Raw genomic sequence first — 24,775 nt, forward strand, 5'->3', positions numbered from 1 at the left:
AGGGGCTCTATCAGCATGATTATGCTGCTATGCTTTAAAAAGGCTATTCAGGCACCGTAAATGTTATATTAAACTACCCCCCCGTTTTAAAATAATAACCTAAAAAAGAATGTGATAAACTTACCGAACATGCACGCTGGGCGGGCATTCAGGGTGCGCCGTCTTCTTCATCCACACCTCTTCTTCCTCCGATGTCCTCCGGTCCCGTCCTCCTCCGGCGCTCGCGAGCGGACACTGATATAAAAAAATGGCCTGGGCGCATGCGGCTTCTACTACGGCTACTGCGCAGGTGCCCAGGTCATTTTTTTTATATCAGTGTCTGCTCGTGAGCGCCGGAGGAGGACGGGACCGGAGGACATTGGAGGAAGAAGAAGCGTGGATGAAGAAGACGGCGCACCCTGAATGCCCACCCACAGTGCACGATGCGTAAGTAGATAACATTCTTTTTTAGGGTTTTATTTTAAAACGAGGGGGGGGTAGTTTAATATAACATTTACGGTGCCTGAATAAAAGGCTATTCACGCATATGTGGAGCTCTATCAGCATGATTTTGCTGATAGAGCCCCTTTAACTTAGAAATGATTCGCTTTGTTGACGCCTATTGAAAACAATGGGAGGAAAATGAGAGTCCATTCACACGGAGGAAAATGATGAGGAATTTGGAGTGGAATTTCAGCAATGAAAAAAAAAGCCTCCCATTGACTTCAATGCGCTCCTTTTTCTGCTAGCTACCATAAGGACTGCAATTCGTACATGCAAACCTACTTAAAATTGTCAAACTTAAAACTAGCCCTAAAATTCTTCATGTGAACCCCACCCAAAGCCTCAGCAATTTCAAGCATTGTAGTGTTGAGGTAGAGGATAACTATGTCTCTACTATATGCAATCCTAGCATGTGGTGCCTCAGACTAAGTCACAGGAGGCAGCGCCACCTACTGGAGGATCCACAGCACACCAGGTAACTGATTCCCCCCTCCATTCTAGCAGCCATCTCCCATGCCCTTATAGGGTGGATGATTATGGTGCTGCATGGCACAGCGCACCCTTCATGGTGGTGACAGCTTCTTTATGAGGGGTGAGGACACGTGCTTCACTGCTAACATGCACTGGTGAACCTACACACGGCCAAGTTACGGTGCAGCAATCACTTCGGACCGGGAAACCGCCTCGCGGCCAGTCTACCTCCCGCTTGCACCCAGACCGAGAAGAAGCTACTGCATCACCGGGGTTTCCTCTCCGGATTCACAGGGTTGGCTGGCGGCCACTCCCCGGTATAGGAGGGCCAGGGATGCAGGCAGGGGTAAGCTCGTGAAACCCCGGAGACGAATGGCAGCCTTTTGCAAAGCGACGCGCGGTCTCGTCATGAGTGCGCAGGCACGAAGGAGGGGTGGGACTGGCTGCCAGCGGCGTGAGCTCTGCTCTCTCGGCCGCCATTTTACAACAGCCACACTCCACCGGACAAGGAGCTGCTGCAACCACACGAGGGGCGCGCTCGTCCGACACCCTGACACCCAAGAACGGAATAGGTAGCCCGGAGACAGGCAGTACCCGCCCGGATCGGGACAGGTAAGCTGCCGCTGCTAGATATCGATCCCTGTCACGCTCGTTTTGCGCCCGGAGCCGGCAACTCTGGAAAATGGATTCCAGTAGGAGCACGTTGGCGGCGGCGTGCGGGGTGGGAGACTTGGGTTTGCATTGTGTCCGGCCTGCAGCGTGTTGGACCCCGGACATTCCTGCGCTCCTATAGTTATGGCACATAGGGCTTATGGAATCACCGGCCTGCATGTAGAAAGCATGGCGGGTCGCGCAATCCTGCTGAGTGCGCGGCGCTTATCCGGTCCTGCAAGACTGCTGCTGTCTGGGAGATCCCGGACAATGTGGAGCACGCCAAGAGTTGTGGCTCCGCACCCAGCCAGTGAGTAGGCCCCGGGAGACACAGGGCCCCCTCTCTTGTCCTGGAGAGCCAGTGCTCCAGCCGCCCCTGCTTTGGGGCACCTATTGTTCGGCTTTCTGTGTGGCATTGTGGCGTGGAGGTGTTGGTGTGCTGGCATTGTGTGCGCTACTGGGCGGCCTCCTGCTGCCACCGCCGCCGCTGCTGAGAGCACGTGTTTGCAGCAGGCTCCGGGCCCGGCCTAGTATCGTCCTGTGGGTGGGGAGTAGGAAGAGGCGCTTTGTTCCCTGCATTTCTGGACAGGAGAGCTGTGCGGGCGGGAAGCTGCACATTTCTAGTGCCATACATGCCCCACTAGTGCCAGGACAGCTTCATAGCTGACGTCTCTGACAAGATCATTGTGTGGAGTGTGCATAGGCAGGCTGTTTGCTCTCAATAAAGTTTACAGTTCTCAATAGCTGCCAAGGGCTGGGAGCCTGTGGAGGAGGAGGAGGTGGTGTGAAATGTGCCATATTCTGATGCATGCTCAAGTAGTCGCCATTAATGACCCTGATTATTGCATTTGTACAGATATCTGGAGATATGGCCGCTGAACATGTTAATGGGAATGGTACAGAAGAGTCCATGGATACTTATGCTGCAGTAGCCCAATCAGAGCATTTGCAGACTTTGCTTGATGCTGGTTTACCACAGAAAGTTGCTGAAAAACTAGATGAAATTTACATTTCAGGTAAGACTTGGCTCTTGCAAAAGCGCTTCTATTTTGGCTTTATTTTCTCCATTTGGATTTTGTCTAAATTAGCAACTTTTTGTGGTTTCCAAAACATGGGAACTGCAGGTATAATTTTGGTGTCACCTCTCCCCTATGACCCCTTCAGTGTTAGAGATGTCTCGGTTGCGCTGCTCTGCAGTGTATAGCAGAATCTCTACCAGTGAAGGGGTTTGTACCTTCAGGATTTGCTGATGGTTTAGATGTGGAGTAAATTCACTAACATTACACTTTCAATGCAAGGGAAGTGGAGTATATTTATATGCTAGTTACATAATCCAAGAAACAAATCAGTACAGACTTCTGCCTGCACCATGGAGCAGAGAACTTGTCCAGATAATGAACATGTATATAATTTTTGCAGATTTTCCCCATGGAATAGCTGTGGTTAAGTTTCATAAAATGGGGTGCAGATCTCCTTGCATATTCACTGCTGATATTTAAGTGTCTGCTTTGGGATTCTGCTACAGATCTGCTTGTAAATAGAGATTGGATTTGGGATAAGAGCTTTTAATAGGTCAGACTTTGTCAATTAAAGTGGTTATGTGCAGAAAAAAAATCTTATCAGTGTATTCCCTGCACTCCATGAGCTTTATTATTAATATATTACGCTGGTGATTCGTTTGGTGCAGCAAAAGTGCTAGAAGTCTGTGCAAGGTCCCCTCCCTGTTGCAATGACACAACTCTACTCTATCTACAGGTCCATAGAATAGTGTGGAGTCAGTCATGTGACTGAGAGCTGGAGCATCAGCTTGGGAAAAAGACTTCATTCCTCCTCAGCTGCGCTCTGCAAATGTAACCACTGGGGTACCTGCTTATAAATCAATAATAAATCTTATCCGGGCAGTGGTATGCTCCATATTTACCCACTTAACCCTTGTAATGTGTTTGAGGGAGTCAGGAATGAAATACAGCAAGTTATAGCCTTCAGACATATTTTTACATCCATGTTACACGACAGTAAGTTTAGTCCACAATTGTGGGTTCTCAATTGCAGACCATTTGCGGATACATTGTATTCAGTGCGGCCTCTTACGCCACCGGATATTTTATCCGTGGAGTGCCGTGACCAGGGCCCGCACTGAATACCACAGGTCCGCAAAGGCTGTGAAATCACGGCACAGCACAGACTGTCCCATAGAATTCTATGGGCGTGTGTGGTTGGACACGGACGTCTGCAGAATTACTTTTTGGAGTGTAATAAAGTGTTGCTGATCAGCAAATTGCGGACTGCAAACACCACTGCGGTTGTGTAAGATCAGCCTAACAATCAGTTTCTGCTTTTAGCCAGTCCTACTTTGACTTCATGTCCAATTTGGTACATACATGTCACTGACCTGTAATACAGAATTTACTTCTGACATCAGTTCAGTGTTTCTTAAATTTACGCTGCCTCAATTTAGAATTGCTCCAAGTTTTTCCACCTAAAAGAAAGTTGTAGACAAAGCTCTTAGGGAGCCTTCACACGGAGTATACGCTTCGCTTGTTCTGAATGTAAACTCGTTCAGAATGAGCGGCGTTAAAACAGATCCTATTGATTTCTATGGGTGCCGGCATACGCGCGCTCCTGATTGAAATCAATGGGAGGATTTTTTTACCTATTACTTTCAACGTAATATGCGCGTATGCCGGCACCCATAGAAATCAATGGGATCTGGTTTTTACACGTTCATTCTCAACAAGTTTTACATTCAGAATGAGAGGAGCGTAACTCCGTGTGAAGGCTCCCTTAATTTGCTAGTTTTTTTTTTTTCCTGAATCAGATGCACGTGTGTTTTTTTTTTTTTTTGTTTTGTTTTTCTGTTCTATCTTATGAATGCTAAATTATTGTTGGGGAATGACAGAGGGGGACATGTATTAAGGCTGTTGTTTCCTCCAGCAGTCTTAATTCCTTCCCCTGCTGGTGCTAGATGCTTCTGAATTATTAAGAGGCTGCAACCTCTAATAATTCTGGCACATCTTGTGAGCTGCCATGCACCAAAATTTTCTATCTGTGGCATTCAGTGACTGGTGTAGCATTCTGATATAACTCATTCCAGTTTTCTGGGCTGAGGTGTGTGCCTTGGCCTCTGCCCACTCTTTAAAATATAAATGTAAAGTAGGTAACAAAATAGACAAGTGCCAGAAAACTGGCATGCTTCTTGGTAAATTACTCCCCTGCGTGTTCTTTATATGAAAGTGCTTATTTTGCACAGGTGTATTGATTATTGTTACATATTATCTATATTAAACTGAACATGTATGTTTTAACTGGCCATAAACCTATATCTTACCTGGGTAATCATGTAGGGTTAGCAATAGAAAAGGGCCAAGAGTCTGCCTAACACCTTGTAATGTCTATCCCCTGGGAAATAACTCATAAAGCTGTTGTACTACAAATGAAAGTTCTTCCCTGTCCACAAGAACAGGGGTCCATTTGAATGGAGCAGCAGTCACACAAGACTGCTATTGGTTCATTTGTTTGGCAGTCCCATAGAATTGAAGGCAAGAGGAGCATGTGCAACCACTGCTTCATTCAAACAGAAGGAGTCTGATCCCTGTTGTACCCCACCGATGAGACTCCATACACTTTAAGGTGACCACACACTTTTAGGGCAGGTTCACACCTTCGCCCGGTCTCCGCTTTGTGAGTTTTCGTCTTCTGCCGACAGGAGACTGAAACCCGGCATTCAGTGTCCACCCGTGAGCGACTTCTGGTCTCCGGCGAAACCGTTTTTTTTTTTTTTTTTTTAACCGGACACAAAGTCCTGCATGTCCAACTGTGTCCGGTTAAAAAAAAACTCTTTTGGCACTGAGGGCAGAAGACACGAGCGGACACTTTGCAAACCCATTCAAATGGGGTTGAAAACTGTCTGCCGGTTTCCGACTCCTATCCAGTTTCTCGGGCAGAAGACTGAAAGCAGAGACCGGGCGCAGGTGTGAACCCGCCCATACTAGTCAAATGGGTTTTAGTTGTCAGCCGCTCCTCAGATACCTCTTGTAGTAGCTTAAGGCTTTTGGTATTTGACTACAGACAAGCTCAAAATAAAAATGTTTTGTCTTTTAAAGTGTAACTAAACATTCAGACAACTTTTGATTTTCTAGCAGTATTTTGGCTCCTTTCTGTGAAGTCCTGCTTCTTTATTCTTTCCTTTGCTTCTGTATTGAGAGCTGTTTCTGTCCCTCACTATGTATGAAGGACGGAGTAGAGAAAGTGAGCGTAGGTGATATTTATATCCTATATTATGCAGCTGCAAAGAAATATCCTAATCCCGACTGTTTTCAATCACTGATATCTGTGGATATAATAGCATTACAACCTTTAGTGTCATAAAAGAAGAGAATCTCATTTTCATATGACACCAAAGTTTGTACGTTTCTATAAAGTCCCCACGTTTTCTCTACGTTTTACACACTGACTACTCCATACACAGTAACATTCAATGAGAGGCATATATCACAAAAACTGATTCCATTACTCTGACTCAAGACTATACAGCCCTGGCTGAAATCCACAGGTAAAACCTGCAATTCCTATTCACATGCAGAAAGTAGTTTTAGAGAGGGCCTTTCATGTCCTTCTGCTCATGCGGTTTTATATACTGCTAGTAAGACGACAGTACACTGAATTCAGCACACGGTCAGCTTTCCCATTATTTGCTCTGGGGCTAGAGAGAACGGTGCTGTTAATTTCGGTACCAATCTCTGCCCACCGTCAGAAGGGCGTTCCTGACAGTCTAGCCGGGCTGTGAAAAATGTGCTCGTCCATAGACTTCTACTGGGGGGGGGGGGGGTTCCTTACTGCCTAGCGTCATTCCTGGGCGGTAAGTAACTTCTCCTCAGGCCATACATCAGAAGATGCGTTCCTTACGACCCAGGGAAAAACCCCTAGTATAAGTCTATGGATGAGCACAGTTGGGGGGGCTAGACTGTCAGAAACGCCTTTCTGACAGTGGGCAGAGATTGGTGCCGAAATTAACAGCACTGTTATCTCTAGCCCCGAGGGAAATAACAGGAAAACTGACCGTGAGCTGAATTCAGTGCACTGTCGGCTTTCTAACAGTATATAAAACCGCCTGTGTCTTTTTAAAGGGGCTCTATCAGCAAAATCATGCTGATAGAGCTCTACATATGCGTGAATAGCCTTTAAAAAGGCTATTCAGGCACCACTAAAGTTATATTAAACTACCCCCCCAGTTTTAAAATAATAACCTAAAAAAGAATGTGCTCTACTTACCGAACGTGCACGCTGGGCGGCCATTTAGGGTGTGTCTTCATCTTCATCCATGCCTCTTCTTCCTCCGATGTCCTCCGGTCCCGTCCTCCTCCAGCGCTCGCGAAATGACATTGATAAAAAAAAAAAATGGCCTGGGCGCCTGCGCAGTAGCATGCGGCTTCTACTACGGCTACTGTGCATGCGCCCAGGCCATTTTTTTTTTATCAATGTCAGTTCGCGAGCGCCGGAGGAAGAGGAGGCGTGGATGAAGAAGACGGCGCACCCTGAATGCCCGCCCAGCGTGCACGATGCGTAAGTAGATCATTTTTTTTTAGGGTATTATTTTAAAACTGGGGGGTAGTTTAATATAACATTTACGGTGCCTGAATAGCCTTTTTAGAGCCCCACATATGCGTGAATAGCCTTTATCAGCATGATTTTGCTGATAGAGCCCCTTTAAATTTCATTGTGCCCTAACTAGTGAATGTACAGTGGCTATCCTATGGTGTGTATCTTGTAACAATGTGAGAGATATTTGGATCTGGGAAACTGAAACTACCCTCATGTTATCATTTTTTCAGCTTTATACTTGGTTTTGGTGTGCATATTTTTGGTTTGTGCATATGAACTGGACCCGTATTAGTGCATTCTGCAATTCACGTTAACCATTTCCACACTGGGCCAGAATCTTTGTGCTAAAAATCTGCACCATATACATACATAAAGTCTCCAGAATATATGTATATTTATGTGGACATTTATTTAGTTGGCCATTTCATTATCAAGCCCATCTCTTTGGACATGTGGACTTAGCACATGTATGAAAGCAGTTGTCTTCAGTTGCCATGTGCAACAGACACCATTTTTGACAGTTTTGATTGCATTTGTTTCTCATCCCGGAATAGTGGTTTGCCTGTAACAGCCAATCCTTTAGATTGGGTTTACCTTCTATACCAGGGGTGGGGAACCTTGGCTCTCCAGTTGTTGCAAAACTACAACTCCCAGCATGCTTACTTGCTCTGCTGTTCTTGGAACTCCCATGGAAGTGAATGGAGCATGTTGGGAGTTGTAGTTTCACAGCAGCTGGAGAGCCAAGGTTCCCTACCCCTGCTCTATACCCATGACCTCAAAATTCTCAAGCCTGGGGATGCATATTGTGATTTAGGTCCACATAGCTACGCAAGTCTGCAAATAAGTGAATTACAGTTTAATTTGACAACATTTGTTCTGAGTTCACTCCTCTTGAATATATCAAATTCATAACTATGGGTCTGCTATATTTTCGCCCCTCCTATTAGCTACTAGAAAGTGTGGACTTGTAATGTGCTAGTTTCACATTGGGCAACATAGTGGTCTGAGAGGTCCACTTTAAAGGCTCTTTTAAAGAGGACCTTTCACCGATTTGGGCACAGGCAGTTCTATATACTGCTGGAAAGCTAACAGTGCGCTGATTTCAGCGCACTATCGGCTTTCCCGATCTGTGCCCTGGGTAAAGAGCTATCCGTGTCGGTACCGTAGCTCTTTACAGTCTGAAGGGCGTTCCTGACAGTCAGTCAAAGTCAGGAGTGGATTGAGCAGAAGAAGGAAGTATAAAAACTTTCTATATATTTCCCATTCCCTTTGTAGCCGTTCTTGGCTATGGCTCAAACTGTAACAAAATCTGCAACAAAAAAAGCTGCGTTTCCGCAGTGTTGGGCCTTAGCCTCAATGTGGCATCTAATTTCTGTGTAATGAAAAGATGCTTCACCACTCTAAGTTTCGACAGATTTCTCATGCTGCTTGCCATAATTCTTGTTAAACATGAAAACCTGACCCTATCATTATTCAACTTTCTTGGTGCCTACAGTCTATTTTTTAAAACGCATATACTAAGGATGCTATGCCATCTTCAATACAATTACATTAACCCCTTCCTGTTGTGTCCAGTTTTAGATTTTTATTTTATACTCTCCTTTCCATAAGCCATAGCGAGAAATAGGTTTGCAGCTGTATATCTATATCTGAATAGGGGCATAAGCTCATTGGTGGTATGGGATTCAGATGTTGATAGGTAATCCAGTATTAAAAATGCAGTTGAAAGTTTTGCGTGCAGGATTTTTACTTTCAGTGAAATGACAAAATGTAACAGATACCCCAATGAGTTACAGTGAGTGGGATCGGTTGATGTCCTTTGTCTTAACTGTCCATTCTCTTCCTTTGATGAAACAGAAAAGGGTGCTAAATAGAGATGAGCGAGTATATTCCATTGAATAGCTCCTGGTGCAAAAAAATAAACACTTCTGGGGCATCAAATTTTTACTGCACCTTCCCTGGTGCCGGGAGCTATGCGGCGGAGGTATTCGATGGAATATACTTGCTCATCTCTAGTGCTAAACCATGCCCTTGAGTCTTGTTGATATGCCCTTTTAGGGCTAATGTGCCATGCAACTTTTTTTCTTATGGCAACAATTCTGGGATGATGGCATTTGGCCCCACATTGTATTGATTGGCTGGGATCTGTCATGGTTAGATAACATAGCTTAATACATAGAGGAGCTCTGCAACTTCCATTTATTTATTTTGTACTTTTAATATCTGCAAAAAAACACGTGTGCATGTCATCTGCACATAGACTTGTATGATACCATACACTTGTTTGTGCCGCAAGTGCAGGCATGCTTCATAATTTGCGACCCTTGTATATGGCACAGACACTCGGGCCGCTAAAATTACCGCCATGTGTATGGGCCCATAGGAATGAATGGTTCTATACTTTTGCGGATCCACAATTGCGTATAAAAACTACAGTTAAGTGCATGAGGTCCAACTCCATGACTATATAATGAATTTCACAGCGAAACCACTGGAGCAATCTGCAGGAAATTTGGAACATGGCTAAATCAGTTACTTTTTTGACTTGGGTTTCAGCTCTCTAGGACCTATTCATAAGAGTACCATCGGCTTCCATATCAAGATCCTTTCTCCTTATAACATCACATGATCCGTATTGGCCAATTAACCTTCATTTTAATATTCTCACAAACCTGCTCCATGGTAGCTGGATTGGTTGCTAAGGGCAACTGCTTCATTTTTCTTTACCACCGCAGCTTCCATGTGATGCTTCAGACTGGTGGGACCTTTTAGACACACTTTATAGTTGGGCAGTGCTGTGTACTTTATATATTTTGACCTACCATGCTTTTTTTCAGCCATAACATCTGAGTGGAACAGTTTTCAAGAACTGGACCTGTGATTTTTGGAGTTCTTCTGATAAAGGGTTGTGGTAGACAGGTGCTGTCAGAGTTAAACTTGTCATATACAGCTTTGTACAATAAATATTGGTGCTTAAAATATAAAAAAAAAACAAAAAAACTTGTATATATAGCTGGAGTTCTACTGTCATGTCTTTTCCCATTTTATAGTAAAGAAAATATGCAAGGCTTCTAGTTGTATTTTAAGTACTATAAATCACAACATTTAAATATAGTATAGAACCAAAACTAAATGTGACGTGTTATAATTTGGTAAAATGGTAAGTACATGCAAAATATGTCTTAGCAGCTGATATAAGTTTGCCTATTGTGACAGTTCATGTTGCTGTATTGTATTGTGGGGCCGTCAGCACAGTGATGTGTTTCTTATTTAGGACCACTGCTCCTTTCTTGTAAAAAAAAAAAAAAAAGTCCCTTTATCCCTATGCAATTGAGCAGAAAAGAGCTTTAGGGGCGTTGCTTTCCATCATTGGGCTTTACTCTCTGCTGCTGGGCAGTTCCGCCCACTAACTGTTCTGCGCGGGTCTGATGACACGCTGCACCCAGAGGTGAAGGAAGCTGGCTTTAGATGGGGCAGCTGCTGAAGTCAGCTTCCTTCACCTCTGGGTGCAGTGCGCTTCCAGTTCTGTACTTTTTAGTACCTTATGTTAGTTTGAGTTCACTAAATTACTACTTGAGGCCGAGGCCCCACGTGGAGTAAATGCTGCGATTTGCCTGTAGCGTTTTACAGTCAAAACAAAGTGGATGGAATTCCCATGCCCACTTAGCAGTAAACTGCGCTGTGACATGCAGCAATTTCCAAAACGATGCAGTTTTGGAAATAGAAGCATGTTAATTACACCTATGGAAACTGCAGCGGTTTCCCCAAAGGTATAATTGAAGCTGGAAGTTCGCAGAGGAAACCTCTGCGAACTTTGTCTAAAGTGCTGTGGGAAGAAGGTTGCCGCCGTGGTTTTTCCTGCAGCTCTTTTTTTGCTATGGATGCCATGCAGGGCCTTTGCCTAAAGGGGTTATTTAGCTTTTTAAAATTTAGTGGTCCTATAATGTGCTCTAACACATGGCAAGTTATATACTATTAGAAAGGTGGAAATGTGCCAAATTCAGTGCCATTTTACTTGCAGATGCCCCATTGCAGAGATTAGTGCTGTTAAACAGTACATTAAGAACGGTAGCCAAGTCTTAACAGCACACATATTTCTGCATTGGGGGCGGCTACAAACATTAATGCACTATATTCCGTGCACTGACCATTTTTAGTGGGGTATTAATCTCGGCATCTATCCACAGACTTGGGTAGTAAATTGCTGCTTCGCTAGGGCTCCCACTTCTTGCATCCACACAGATCTCAAATTTGGATGTTTTTAGCCTAGTTTTGAATGGAGCATCTTGTCGAACAACACATCTGACTTGTCTCATTTGAAGGGTAATTTCCAATTAGCTGTGTGCTTGCTCTGCTATCTCTGGTGGTCCTCATTCAAATGACTGGAGCTGCTCGATCAGCAGGTTACCCCCAAACCTGTGCCTAAGAGGGTAATTTGCTGACAACCCCTTTGAGATAAATGATTTTCATTTACAAAATGGCATTTGAGAGAGAACGGTAAACAATTCCGTAGACTGTCTGGGTTTTTGGTTTTTTTTTTTCTTCCTCCTTTCTTTTTTGATATGAAATACTTAAGGAGTTATGTTTTATAATATATGGTAACTACAAATGCATAGGTATTTTGGCATAAAGTAACATAATTTTCTCTTCTACAGGATTAGTGGCACACAGCGATCTAGATGAAAGGGCTATCGAAGCGTTAAAGGAATTCAATGAAGAAGGTGCATTAGCCGTACTACAGCAGTTTAAGGATAGTGACCTCTCGCATGTACAGGTACTCTTTTTCGTACTGAAAGAAGACTTCTGTTTTGTACTATTGTAAAGGGGGTGATCATACCACATTTGCCTGTTGCTCTTACCCATCAACTTTGATGCAGGACCTTTTTTTTTTTTTTTCTTCGTTAGAAATGTAGACAAACCTGACAGTAGAAAATGTTTGCTGTGCTTATTACATTATAGTCAATGGGTATGGTCGTAGAATATGGAGGAGTCCATTTCACTACTATGATTAAAGTCCATTGCTGGCATCCTATGGTGGATGACAGCAAAGGACTATAATAATGGTAGTTTGAATATGTAAAGAAACCTGTTGCTACTAGGAGGGGGGGCAGATTGTATGCATGTCACCTGCCTTAGACAAAAATGCAAAATGTGCTGTGCCCGTAATGGGACTAATAGCAGCAGAGAAAACTGATTTATGCAGCTAGAGAAAAGACTGTCATGTTTCTGGTTGTTTTTTTTACTTTTATGGCAGGAGAATTCCTGCTTGTGTAGGACTTTTATTGTAGAAATAAATATAACAAAAGAAGGCACCGTCTAGGTATATTTATCAGTTACCTTTAATGTCCATTACTATCATCCTATGATGATAGGGAAAAATGTACATTGTGAGCCCTATATCGGGTACACAATCTACTTCCAAAAAAAAAAAAAAGGTCTCTACCAACTTAGCTCAATGGTCACGACTATCCCTAAATGCTTACAGTGAGAGAAACCTGTCAGAAGCCAGAGCTTTTAAACCTAGCACTTCTCCTGGTGCTAGGTTTAAAACGACTTTCCCTGAAAACATGCAGCTTTTGAGTGAAACATGCGTCTGCTATTTCCTGCTGGCTGCACCCATATTCCTTTTAAAGAGGGGGTCTTCTGGAGAGTTTTCTCTGTATTATTATTATTATTATTATTATTATTATTATTTATATTTTTTTTATTTTTATTTTTTAAAGATTATTTTATGTATAATACTGACTTGTAACTATAATGTAAAATTTACATCTGCTCTGTTTTCTCTTGTTCTGAGCTATTGGAGGGACTTTCCTTTTTGTGTTCATCTTCTATTGACTTCTGCGTGGTGCGGCCTTTTTTTTTTTTTATCTCTCTCTAAACCAATAGCAAAATGTATTTAATTAATGAGCAGCAGTTTCGTCTTTAAAAATTCAAGTCCTTTGAACATTTCTATTCTTTGTATAAATTAAATCAAGATATTGGCTCTGTTTTTGCCATTGGTAATTTTACTTTTATTTCTTACAGAATAAAAGTGCCTTTTTATGTGGAGTCATGAAGACCTACAGGCAGCGAGAGAAACAAGGGACCAAAGTTGCAGATTCTAGTAAAGGACCAGATGAGTCAAAAATAAAGGCATGTGTCTTTCTCTTCTTCAATAGTGTGCCTTTGGGAAGTTTTTAGTACCAGTAAATGCTGGTGGTCCCATCCATTTTTGTGTTTTTCTTAAGTAATTTTAGGCGATATCCAAAAATTAAATGACAGCTGACGCTAGGTTCACACCTGCGTTCAGACTTCCGTTCTGTGCTTTCCGTCTTCTGCATGCCAGAAGACGCAAAGCACAGACCAGGTGCGGCGGTGAGCGTTTTATGCTCTCCGCCGCGAAGCCGGATTTTTTTAATCCGGACACAGAGTACTGCATGTCCGACTCTGTGTCCGGATTAAAAAACCCGGTTTTGCGGCGGAGAGCATAAAACGCTCACGGCCGGACATCTTTCTCACCCACTCAAATGAATGGGTGAGAGACTCCTGCAGGTTTCCGTCTCCTGCTCTGTTTTATGCAGGAAACGGAAACCTGCAGAACGGACCCCTTGAAGGCAGATGTGAACGAGCCCTCATGAGGAGGAAATAACATTTTATATAGATTTTCTTTATATACAGCTAAAGGCTTTTCAGTACTGTATTATTGAAAGCATATGCTCAGGTCAGTAACGCTAGGTTCACACCTGCGTTCAGTTGTCCGTTCTGTGGTTTCCGTCTTCTGCATGCCAGAAGACGGAAACCACAGACCGGTGCGGCGGTGAGCGTTTTATGCTCTCCGCCGCGAAACCAGGTTTTTTCAAATCCGGACACAGAGTACTGCATGTCCGACTCTGTGTCCGGATTATAAAACCCGGTTTCGCGGCGGAGAGCATAAAACGCTCACCGCCTGACAGCTTTCTTACCCATTGAAAAGAATGGGTATGAAAGACTCCTGCAGGTTTCCGTCTCCTGCTCTGTTTTATGCAGGAAACTGAAACCTGAAGTACGGAGTGCCGGGCGCAGATGTGAACGAGCCCTAAGACTTGATTGTTGAGACTTTGAGCCTGAGTCAATGTCACTGACGAATTGAGAGAACACAGTAGAGCTAGGTAGTTATCTAAAGCAAAATTGCGGTAAATGTGGCATTTTAATTTGATTATGATTAAAGCAGATTATTTAGGAAAAAAACTAGAAAAAAGAAAAATGAGGGGGCACTCGTCAGCATTATTTTCAAAAAAATCATCCTTTTATTCCATCTTTAAATGGGGGAAACAAATATAAAAAATCACTGGAATTACATCGGAGAGAGTGACTAGGCAATGTCCGTTTCGCACAGGGCACGCTTTTTCAAGCCTCACTTAAGCTTGAAAACGTGCACCCTGCACGAAATTAATGTTACCTGGCCACTCTGTGCAGTCTTTCCCATGTAATTCCAGTGGATTTTTTAAATTTAAAGATAGAATAAAAGGATGATTTTCTGAAAATAATGCTGTGTGAGCACCACCATATCAAGCACTTTCATGGTTTTGCTGCAACTAAAGATATTTCTGTGTGAACGATACACACATGCAGGTTATCTTTTCTTCAATATATTGCAGATTATTTAGGTCACGTTACTTTAAAGTACGAGTTTTATTAAGAAAGAAAATGTCCAAACCAGAACTGTTATACTCTGTGGTCTCTTCAGACCTAGAGTATAATAAGTGGAGGCCTAGGGGTGGTGATCAAACATTAAAAAAAAAGTCAGTGACTGCTATGGCCTGTAATTGGGCCACAGAGATCACATAGCCTTGTGACGCAGTGTGACCCACATGACTGCTGAGGCCCAGTTACAGGCTTCAGCGGTCCCTGACTTCAATCAGAAGACTTGGAGAGCAGGGAATCATGCCAAAGCTCAGGTGAGGTTTGAATCAAAATCACAACATTCGATTTCGGTTAGTTTTGGGTCCCCCCCCTCCCCCTCCAGATAGATAATACAATTTGCGAAATGCAATACTTTATATTCTACAAATCTTGATAACAACTTGGCACATTCTTGGAACTCAGTCAGCATTTAGGAACCATCCACAGAGGATGGTGAGAGTTTGTCTAATTTTGACTCTCTTGTCAGACCTGTCTTTAAAATCATCAGAGTTTAGCTCAGGCGGCTGTAGCGGTCAGGTCATCTGACTCCGCTCTCCATCCACAGTATCACCATAAAAGCACTTCATCACACCCGCTTTCCCTCATGGTGTTAACCACACATTCAGACTTTAAGAGTTCATCTTTTATGAATCTTAATAAAAGACCATAATAAATGGCTGTGAATCTCTGATTTAGACTTATCAAACCTGAGAACAGACTTCACTGCCTGTGTTTGTGACAAATGTGTGTTGTCCTTTAGTTTAACTAATTAAGGACTCCTGGTACTTTGGACATTAAAACTCAGCAACTTTTTTTGCCTTCCAAAATTCATAACTTCTTAAAATGTTTCTGTCGGCATAGCTACGCGAGGACTTATTTTTTGCAGGATGAGTTGCACTGTTTTGGGTTATAATGTTTTGATTAACTTTTAATATTTATGGGGAGTACATGGAAAAAATCCTTCAATGCTATCTTTTTGACGTTGTTTTATATACATATTTATGCTAGCATTTTAAATGTAGTGGCAATAAAGGTGTGACCAGTTAAAAATTTGAAATGGGTGCATTTAAAAAAAACAACTTTTTTGCGATGTCTTCAATTGCAATTTAAAAACACACACGTGTGTGTGTGTGTGTGTGTGTGTGTGTATAAATATACATATACACTCACCGGCCACTTTATTAGGTACACCATGCCAGTAACTGGTTGGACCCCCTTTTGCCTTCAGAACTGCCTCAATTCTTCGTGGCATAGATTCAACAAGGTGCTGGAAGCATTCCTCAGAGATTTTGGTCCATATTGACATGATGGCATCACACAGTTGCCGCAGATTTGTCGGCTGCACATCCATGATGCGAATCTCCCGTTCCACCACATCCCAAAGATGCTCTATTGGATTGAGATCTGGTGACTGTGGAGGCCATTGGAGTACAGTGAACTCATTGTCATGTTCAAGAAACCAGTCTGAGATGATTCCAGCTTTATGACATGGCGCATTATCCTGCTGAAAGTAGCCATCAGATGTTGGGTACATTGTGGTCATAAAGGGATGGATATGGTCAGCAACAATACTCAGGTAGGCTTTGGCGTTGCAACGATGCTCAATTGGTACCAAGGGGCCCAAAGAGTGCCAAGAAAATATTCCCCACACCATGACACCACCACCACCAGCCTGAACCGTTGATACAAGGCAGGATGGATCCATGCTTTCATGTTTTTGACGCCAAATTCTGACCCTACCATCTGAATGTCGCAGCAGAAATCGAGACTCATCAGATCAGGCAACGTTTTTCCAATCTTCAATTGTCCAATTTCGATGAGCTTGTGCAAATTGTAGCCTCAGTTTCCTGTTCTTAGCTGAAAGGAGTGGCACCCGGTGTGGTCTTCTGCTGCTGTAGCCCATCTGCCTCAAAGTTCGATGTACTGTGCGTTCAGAGATGCTCTTCTGGCTACCTTGGTTGTAACGGGTGGCTATTTGAGTCACTGTTGCCTTTCTATCAGCTCGAACCAGTCTGGCCATTCTCCTCTGACCTCTGGCATCAACAACGCATTTCCGCCCACAGAACTGCCGCTCACTGGATGTTTTTTCTTTTTCGGACCATTCTCTGTAAACCCTAGAGATGGTTGTGCGTGAAAATCCCAGTAGATCAGCAGTTTCTGAAATACTCAGACTAGCCCTTCTGGCACCAACAACCATGCCACGTTCAAAGGCACTCAAATCACCTTTCTTCCCCATACTGATGCTCGGTTTGAACTGCAGGAGATTGTCTTGACCATGTCTACATGCCTAAATGCACTGAGTTGCCGCCATGTGATTGGCTGATTAGAAATTAAGTGTTAACGAGCAGTTGGACGGGTGTACCTAATAAAGTGGCCGGTGAGTGTATATTGATTGGTGCTTATACATTCACATTGGTTTGTGGAATTTGGCTTCTGCTAATGATATACATGTGGTGTGTGGGAAGTGGTTTGCTACCATCCATTTTTTTAGTAGGGGAAAAGGAATAATGCGTTATTTTTTATTTGTTCAAAGTTTTTATTTATTAACTTGTTTTTGTCTCGTTTTAGGCCCTTCTTGAAAGAACAGGATATACTCTAGATGTGACAACTGGTCAAAGAAAATATGGTGGTCCACCCCCAAGCACAGTTCACTCAGGGCAGCAACCCTCTGTTGGCACAGAGGTAAAACAAATTTTAAAAAATTTATTTTTTTTTACTTTTTTTTTTTTTTTTTATCCTTCCATTGTTTCCCTGATTTTCATATAATATTTCTCATTTTAGATATTTGTTGGCAAAATTCCTAGAGATCTGTTTGAAGATGAGCTTGTTCCACTATTTGAAAAGGCTGGGCCAATTTGGGATCTGCGTTTAATGATGGATCCTTTAACTGGTTTAAATAGAGGCTATGCTTTTGTGACGTTTTGTACAAAAGAGGCGGCCCAGGAGGCTGTCAAGTTGGTAAGTGTTATGTTTCATTGTAGTATGGTATTGCTTGTTTTCTCTTGGCACAATAGCCTTAACTACTTTCATATTGCGTGGGGAAGAGCGGTTCTGAACATACTGTGAATTACTTATTACAGATGTAGCAAACTTATCAGTGTCCTCAAAGAGCACAACAAAAGCCATTGACACAGTTAAAGCCACAGTATAATTAGGAAGTCCTGACTTAGAGGGTTTTCTGGCCCCAAAAGGATTTTTTTTTCGTACTGATGACCTATGCATGAATAGTGGGTGGCTCATTGGTCAAACCCACATGGGATAGCAATTTATCCCCCTCAATAATATATTTTTAATTTTTTTTTGCTCGTTTTCTCTATTTTTGACATCAGTTAATGGAGATAAGTTTGCTTAATATAGCCAGTTGAAAGTCAGTCTTTTCCCCCACCCTTTAATTTTTTTTATTTTTTTAAATGCTTCATCTCTACATGCTGCATTGAGTCATATCACTTTTATTAACTTTAACTTTTGCAGTATAACAACCATGAAATTCGATCAGGAAAACATATTGGTGTTTGCATCTCTGTTGCCAATAATAGACTTTTTGTTGGGTCTATTCCAAAAAGTAAAACAAAAGAACAAATTGTCGAAGAATTTAGTAAAGTCACTGGTAAGTTGTTTTTTCTTTGTGTGTGTGTGTGTTTTTAGTTATTTATATATATATATATATATAAAAAAAAAATACATATTTTGCTTTAGATTCTCCTTTTGCAATTTTAGATATAGTAGGAATGTTTTAATACCATTAATTGTTTTTATTTAACCCCCCCCCCCCCTCCCCAACCAATAATTAGCCAGTGGAAATGCAGGAAAAGATTAAATGTAATAGAAACAATAAAATTATTTTTTGATCTGTGGGATTGTGTTTTACTCTAGAACTGGTGCTCCTAGGGAAGAATAGTTTTGTAATGTGGCAAATGATACTGTACTTGGGTATAATAGGGGCTTATGGCAGTAGTATGGCATTGTGCATAGACTTTTTGACAGCAGCCTTTCCCTCTGGCTGAGACAATGCTTTCTGTAATCTAAAGCTCCTTGAACATGACAGTGTGCTATCTGGGATTTTCCTGGGGAGCACACTGACCTATTCATTTCTATGGGCCCAAGCACACGACCGTGTATTACATGGATCCATGTCCGGGCTGAAAAACTTAGGACAAGTCCAAATCCTGTCTGGTTTGGTGGTAGTGCCATTCATTGAATGAATGGGGCCACAGAAGGATCAGTGGCACACAGATGACATCTGTGTACTGTCTGTGAAGCGGCCGTGCCTTTCAATCACGGCCAGCAGCCTGCACTCGGTAGTGTTCAAGGGTCTTTACATTCCTAGCGTCTATCTTCAACACAAAGTCAAGCCTCTTTCCATGCTGTAGCTAAGTATGGGCAGCTTAGAATTGAAGGACTTCTGGTTCCATGAGAGATTTTAAAAGTATTGGTTCCAAAGATTTGTGCAATCTCTTCGAAAGGAGTCTGTCAACAAGAAAATCTGGAAAGTGTAGAAGCCGGCCAACAATGTACTGACAGTTTCATATAAAGATGCTTTTCTTATTCTGCATGTCGCTCTATTTTTATGAAAATCAGTATATTATTGTTATGCAAATTAGCGGAAAAGGCTTTAGAGGCTTTTATTCTCCTGCCTGTGCTACCCTCTCTCAATTCTAGATTATGGCCCCTAACTGCAGCCAAAGTGGAAAATTCCACTCAATCAGGGGGAGGAACTGGGCAGAAGTTAGGGGCAAATAACTAGAACAGAGCATGAAGGCCTGGCAGGAGAAGAAATGTTCATAAATAGAGATGAGTGAACACTATTTGAAACAGTTGTTTCGAATAGCACGCTCCCATAGAAATGAATGGATGTAGCCAGCACACAGGGGGTTAAGCGGCCGGCTGCCGGCAAAGTCAGCGTGCCGGCTGCTTTTCCATTCATTTCTATGGGAGCTTGCTATTCGAAACGGCTGTTTCGAATAGTGTTCGCTCATCTCTATTCATAAACACAATTTCATCTAATATGCATAAGAATACAACACTGACTTTTTTATGAAAATGGAGCTGCAGTGTAGAATAAGAAAGGCATCTTTGGAAATTGTTGTAGCAAAGATGCAAGGTACTGTCATTGGTTTTATACCAGTCTTCCTGCTGACTTACTCTGTATTAATCCTTTCACTGCCAGCGGTTTCGCTGCCAGATATCCTTGCCGTTATAACGGCAAATATCTCGGCCAACTGAGATCAGAAGGGCGTTCCTGAAAGTCTAGCTGAGCTGTGAAGAACGCCCCACCTGACTGTACTAGACCATAACCCTGTACTGTCAGAGGGGGCGTTCCTTACAGCTCAGTGTCAGCTCTCTGACAGGATAGAGCTGTGGATGAATACAGCCAGGGGGGAATTTCTCACAACTCGGCTAGACTCAGGAACGCCCTTCTGATCTCAGTGGGCCGAGATCGCTGGCGCTATAACGGCAAGGATCTCTCCAGCCCCGGAGCACATACAGGAAAGCAGACAGTGCGCTGAATTCAGTACAGTTGGCTTTCTAACTGTATATAAAACCGCATGTACCCAAGGACATGAAAGGTTCTTTTTAAGATACCTCCTGAGAGCGCGGTAAAGATGAGAATCTTCTTGATAGCCCTTACAATTTTGGAGCGAATCACTGTTAAAATGCTGTCGGAAATTGAGATCTGCAATGGGATCTGAATGTTGAATAGCGTTTTCAACAATGAAATGCTCCGAATCTGTAAGGGTTATCATAAAGATCTTGGAATCTTTTTAAAGATGAGATTCTCATCTTTAAAATCCAAAATAATCTTCTTTGCTCCAACCAGTCCTGAAATATTGGCTTTAGTAGTAAGGACGTATTTGATATGTGATCAGCTACAGAAGTGCCACCCTGGGAGGACTTATAGATATGTAGTTGGCTGGGAAAAGGTTAAACAGGCGTTCTCTGAAAGGGTTTTTGAAAGTAATGCTTCTTGTACTCTATTCATAGGATTGAGAATATGTGTTGATTGCTGAGTGTCTAACCATTTGGGGCTCCCAGTAATCTGAATAACATGGGACTGAAAGATCCCTTGAATGCTCCATGTGAATTGAGTGCTAATGTGTATGTGTGGCAAGCGTTCCATTCACCTCTACACTGTCTGCCAATATATTTTTGGACACCCATGCAAATGAAGATATCTGCGATCATGATGTACTTCACACCTTGGTCCCAGTGCATAGTAAACTCAACACGGACACCTATTGCATTATTTTAGATAAGTGTGCTTCCTACATTATGGTGGTTCTATGGGTCGGACCAATGTTACTTCCAGGATGACAACACCAGCTGTCATGTAGCGAGGTCTACCATGGCTTGGTACAGTGACAATCAGGTTAACAGCCTCGACTGGCCTGCCCAGACTTGAACCCTATTGAGTTGGATCGCCGAATCAGTGAAAGAGCTTACCTGTCTTCTCCAAGCCAAATGAAATAAAATACCACTAGCCGTCATACAAGGACTTGTGGAAAGCATGCCCCGGATGGTTGAGGCTGTAATCGCCACTCGTGGAGGTTCTACCAACCATTGAATATGAATAAATGTTATTTTTCTATTCTACCACAGGTGTCTAAATACTTATTGGCAGACAGTGTATAAGGGCTACTGAAGATCACCATAGAGCACAAGCAAAGCATGTATTCCATTTATCCATTGGAGCAATCTGAGAACCAGTTTATTGGAAACAAGTTCACTTGTCACCGTGCCTTTAATATCTTTTCTTCAAAAAGGAACACTAATTGTAGACTGCTGTTTGTTCTAATTCTGGAACAGCTGTTTACCATATGAACTCCTCCCCCCTTCTTCTTGCCACATGGTTTGTTCTCTGTTATGTGGAAGGGGTTAAGCATCTGATCACTAGGGGTCCAGTTTCTCTGAATGCTCCACACAAATTAAGTGGTGGCTCTTCTCCTTTTGTGTTCTATGGGATTTCCCTTTGTCTTCTACAGTGATTTCTGGCAGTGTTGTAGAAGTGAATGGAGTGATGGCCACGCATCAGCATGGAGCCCAATGTGGTAGTTGTAGGTTCTCACTGGGGCTCTCAGCAGTCAGACCCCAATAATCAATCACTCATTCTATGAATAAGAGAAAAGCATGTACAGTGAGAGAGCATCTTTATTGATTGTTGTTGTGGTGTGTTTGTTTTGTTTTTTTTCTTCATGTTTCTTAAACAACTCTACTGTTATTATTTCAGAGGGTCTTACTGATGTCATATTGTATCATCAGCCAGATGATAAGAAAAAGAATAGGGGTTTCTGCTTTCTTGAGTATGAGGATCATAAAACAGCTGCTCAAGCTAGACGTCGGCTAATGAGTGGCAAAGTAAAAGTATGGGGCAATGTTGTAACCGTGGAGTGGGCAGATCCAATTGAAGATCCTGATCCAGAGGTCATGGCAAAGGTAAAAAGCCTTAATAAACTATTTTTCAAGATTAATGCTGATTCAGAGAAATTAAAATTGGTTTTTACAGGTAAATGATACCGATGACATATCCTTGGGCCACTATACAGGTGATAGTGCTGTTTGTTTTTGGTTCCCTAAAATATGATTGTCTGGTGCCATGGATGCTGATTAACATGGTTTGCTAGGACCCCCACCAATCTGATACTAGAAAGTTGATCATTGTGTTTTGCTTGGAAAACCCTCTAAAAGATTACTTCTGTTTCATAGTGAGGGCATATAACTAGGATATGTTGTAATTTTATTTATTTTGCTCCCTTGTATAGCGCCATCATAAATTCTGCAGCACTTAAGACATTCAGTCACTGTGCCATATAGGGCTCACAATCTACATTCCGTATCAGTTTGTCTTCGGAGTGTGGTAGGAAACAGGAGTACCCAGAGGAATCCCATGCAAACCATGGGAGAACATGCAAACTTCTTGCAGATGTCCTTGACAGGATTTAATGGATTTCAACCTCTGAGACTCCCACTGGTCATGAGAATAAAAGATCCCAAATATTGTGTCCAGTTCAGATTTCTCTGCACGTTAGAGCTGACAGCCACCAGCTACAGCAGTGCCCCTTTCAAAGCAAGCAGCCATGAGTGAGGGGCACAGAGTTGATTTAGTTATACAGGATCAGTTAGAGGTCTGTGCTTGGACTCCCCAGTAATCTTTAAAGTGATGACCAGTGTTATGGAGAACAGGGTTGGGGGAGTTAACAACTTGAGTAAAGTTTAGTAAAGGTGCTCATTTATTAAGTAATTATTTTATTCCTAATAGTCATACGATGTTTGCATTAATTCTTCATGGCTATATCTTTCTGGCATCCAAAGTTTATTTCCAATGAATAATCAGTCCATGATCTGTGAATGCAGGTGCACAGCTTGTTACCAGGCAAATGTGTGAATATGGTGCTGTGACTAACGTCCTGTGTGCCAGTGTGTTCAGCACCATGGAATGGTTTTTATCCACTAAACATTGAATGACGGCAAGCATAGGTATAGAAAACTATGTAGGATTGATACAGAAATTATATTATAACATAGTATAACTTTTCATTGTACAAGCAATAGCTTTTACTTTCTAAAACTGGGCAACCCTATATATATTGACAGGACAAAAAAACTGACTCCAAAAAGGAGTTATTAGAACTGAATTAATCTGTGTGTGATTGTAATATATGAAAGTGATTAGAGTGAAAGGATACATTTATTTGGCGGAAACTGTACAATCAAAAGAAGTGTCTAGTACCTTGCTGGGCTGCCTTTAGCCTCGATATGAGATGAATTGGACATGAAATAATATATATAAGTTCCATGTGGTATCCTGTGGCACATTTGACTTCAGTATCAACGTATTGAAGTCCAAATTGGTATAGGAGTCACCTCTGAGAAACACAGTCGCAAGGTGCAATTTTTTGACCAATATGGATTCTTGGTTTTAATAGCAGATGGGAAGATTTTTAGCAAAAAGTTGCAATTATTATATTTAACATAACATGATTCAGTATAAAGTTGTCACCCAAGTATTAGCACATAACTATTGGATAAGGCACAAGAAGTAGTTTCATTCCATTATAGATAATAGTTTCTGCAAAGGAAGGGATGGGCTCTGGGCAGTAACCGAGAAGGTGATATAAGATAGAGACGAGCACAAGCTGGCATCTTTCACAGTTTGGTTGCCAAAGTCTGAGTTAACTGGACCCATAAATGCTTAATTGGTGCTAAATCTGGTAACCAGGCAGGCCAAGGAAGTGTTGCAATCTGGCTCAGACATTTCCTGAAAACTCCTGCGGTGTGTAGGGAAGTACTCTGCCAGTTGGGAGCAATGCATGTGGTCATAGGATGTCCTCCACAGATCACTGGAGGTGACTGTCGTATGTGATGGTTCCCCAGATCATAGTACCAGCAATTAGGGAAGTGTGTTGTTCCACAGCAAAGGCTGTATTGAGATACTTAATCCTGCCCATTTTGTGATTTATTTATTTATTTATTTTTATATTTCATGTCCCTGAATTAGATAGGTCTACTGTTTGTCTTAACTTTGCCGTCAACCGTTTATGAGGGAGTTGGAGTTGGGACTGTGGAAAATTTTGCAATGGTGGTGGTGGCGGCATTTGTTAGCAATATCCCATCACATTATAATATTGTAATCACCTTTGATGTCTTCGTCAGTCATGGGGCTGGGACAGGATGACTACGTCTTTAATATTTGGGGGGGGGGGGGGGGGGGTTTGTATGAAAGTACAATGGGCAATCTGCACTAGGATTGTAATAAGAGTCAGTCAAATCTAAAGCTTCTCGAGTTCATTAAAAAGCTAGTGACTGTTGTTCAACAAACTTTGCATCTAATTGTATAGTATATTAAAAATTGTATAATCATTTAATTTAGAAGTTAGTTTTTTTTTTCCACAGGCTAGTCTGCACTAATTTAGAGAGTCTATCATGGGAC

At 42.3% G+C, this 24,775-nt stretch overlaps 1 protein-coding gene across 8 annotated transcripts in view; it reads left to right on the forward strand.

Annotated features, from left to right (window-relative positions):
- Positions 1–1,330: 1,330 nt before the first annotated feature.
- The window catches only part of SYNCRIP (synaptotagmin binding cytoplasmic RNA interacting protein), a 34,551-nt gene continuing 11,106 nt past the window's right edge, over positions 1,331–24,775 (forward strand). For 7 of the 8 annotated variants that reach the window (XM_075268245.1, XM_075268246.1, XM_075268247.1 and 4 more), the window contains exons 1-8: positions 1,331–1,566; positions 2,462–2,621; positions 11,862–11,980; positions 13,234–13,341; positions 17,419–17,532; positions 17,632–17,808; positions 18,322–18,457; positions 22,076–22,281. In XM_075268245.1, the coding sequence (XP_075124346.1) occupies positions 2,474–2,621; positions 11,862–11,980; positions 13,234–13,341; positions 17,419–17,532; positions 17,632–17,808; positions 18,322–18,457; positions 22,076–22,281 (1,008 nt within the window). In that variant the 5' untranslated portion in view covers positions 1,331–1,566; positions 2,462–2,473. The remainder of the gene's footprint in view (positions 1,567–2,461; positions 2,622–11,861; positions 11,981–13,233; positions 13,342–17,418; positions 17,533–17,631; positions 17,809–18,321; positions 18,458–22,075; positions 22,282–24,775) is intronic. The other variant, XM_075268251.1, reaches the window with a different exon arrangement.

Source organism: Leptodactylus fuscus, chromosome 3 (genome assembly GCF_031893055.1).
Source record: "Leptodactylus fuscus isolate aLepFus1 chromosome 3, aLepFus1.hap2, whole genome shotgun sequence".
NCBI classification, from domain to species: Eukaryota; Metazoa; Chordata; class Amphibia; order Anura; family Leptodactylidae; genus Leptodactylus; species Leptodactylus fuscus.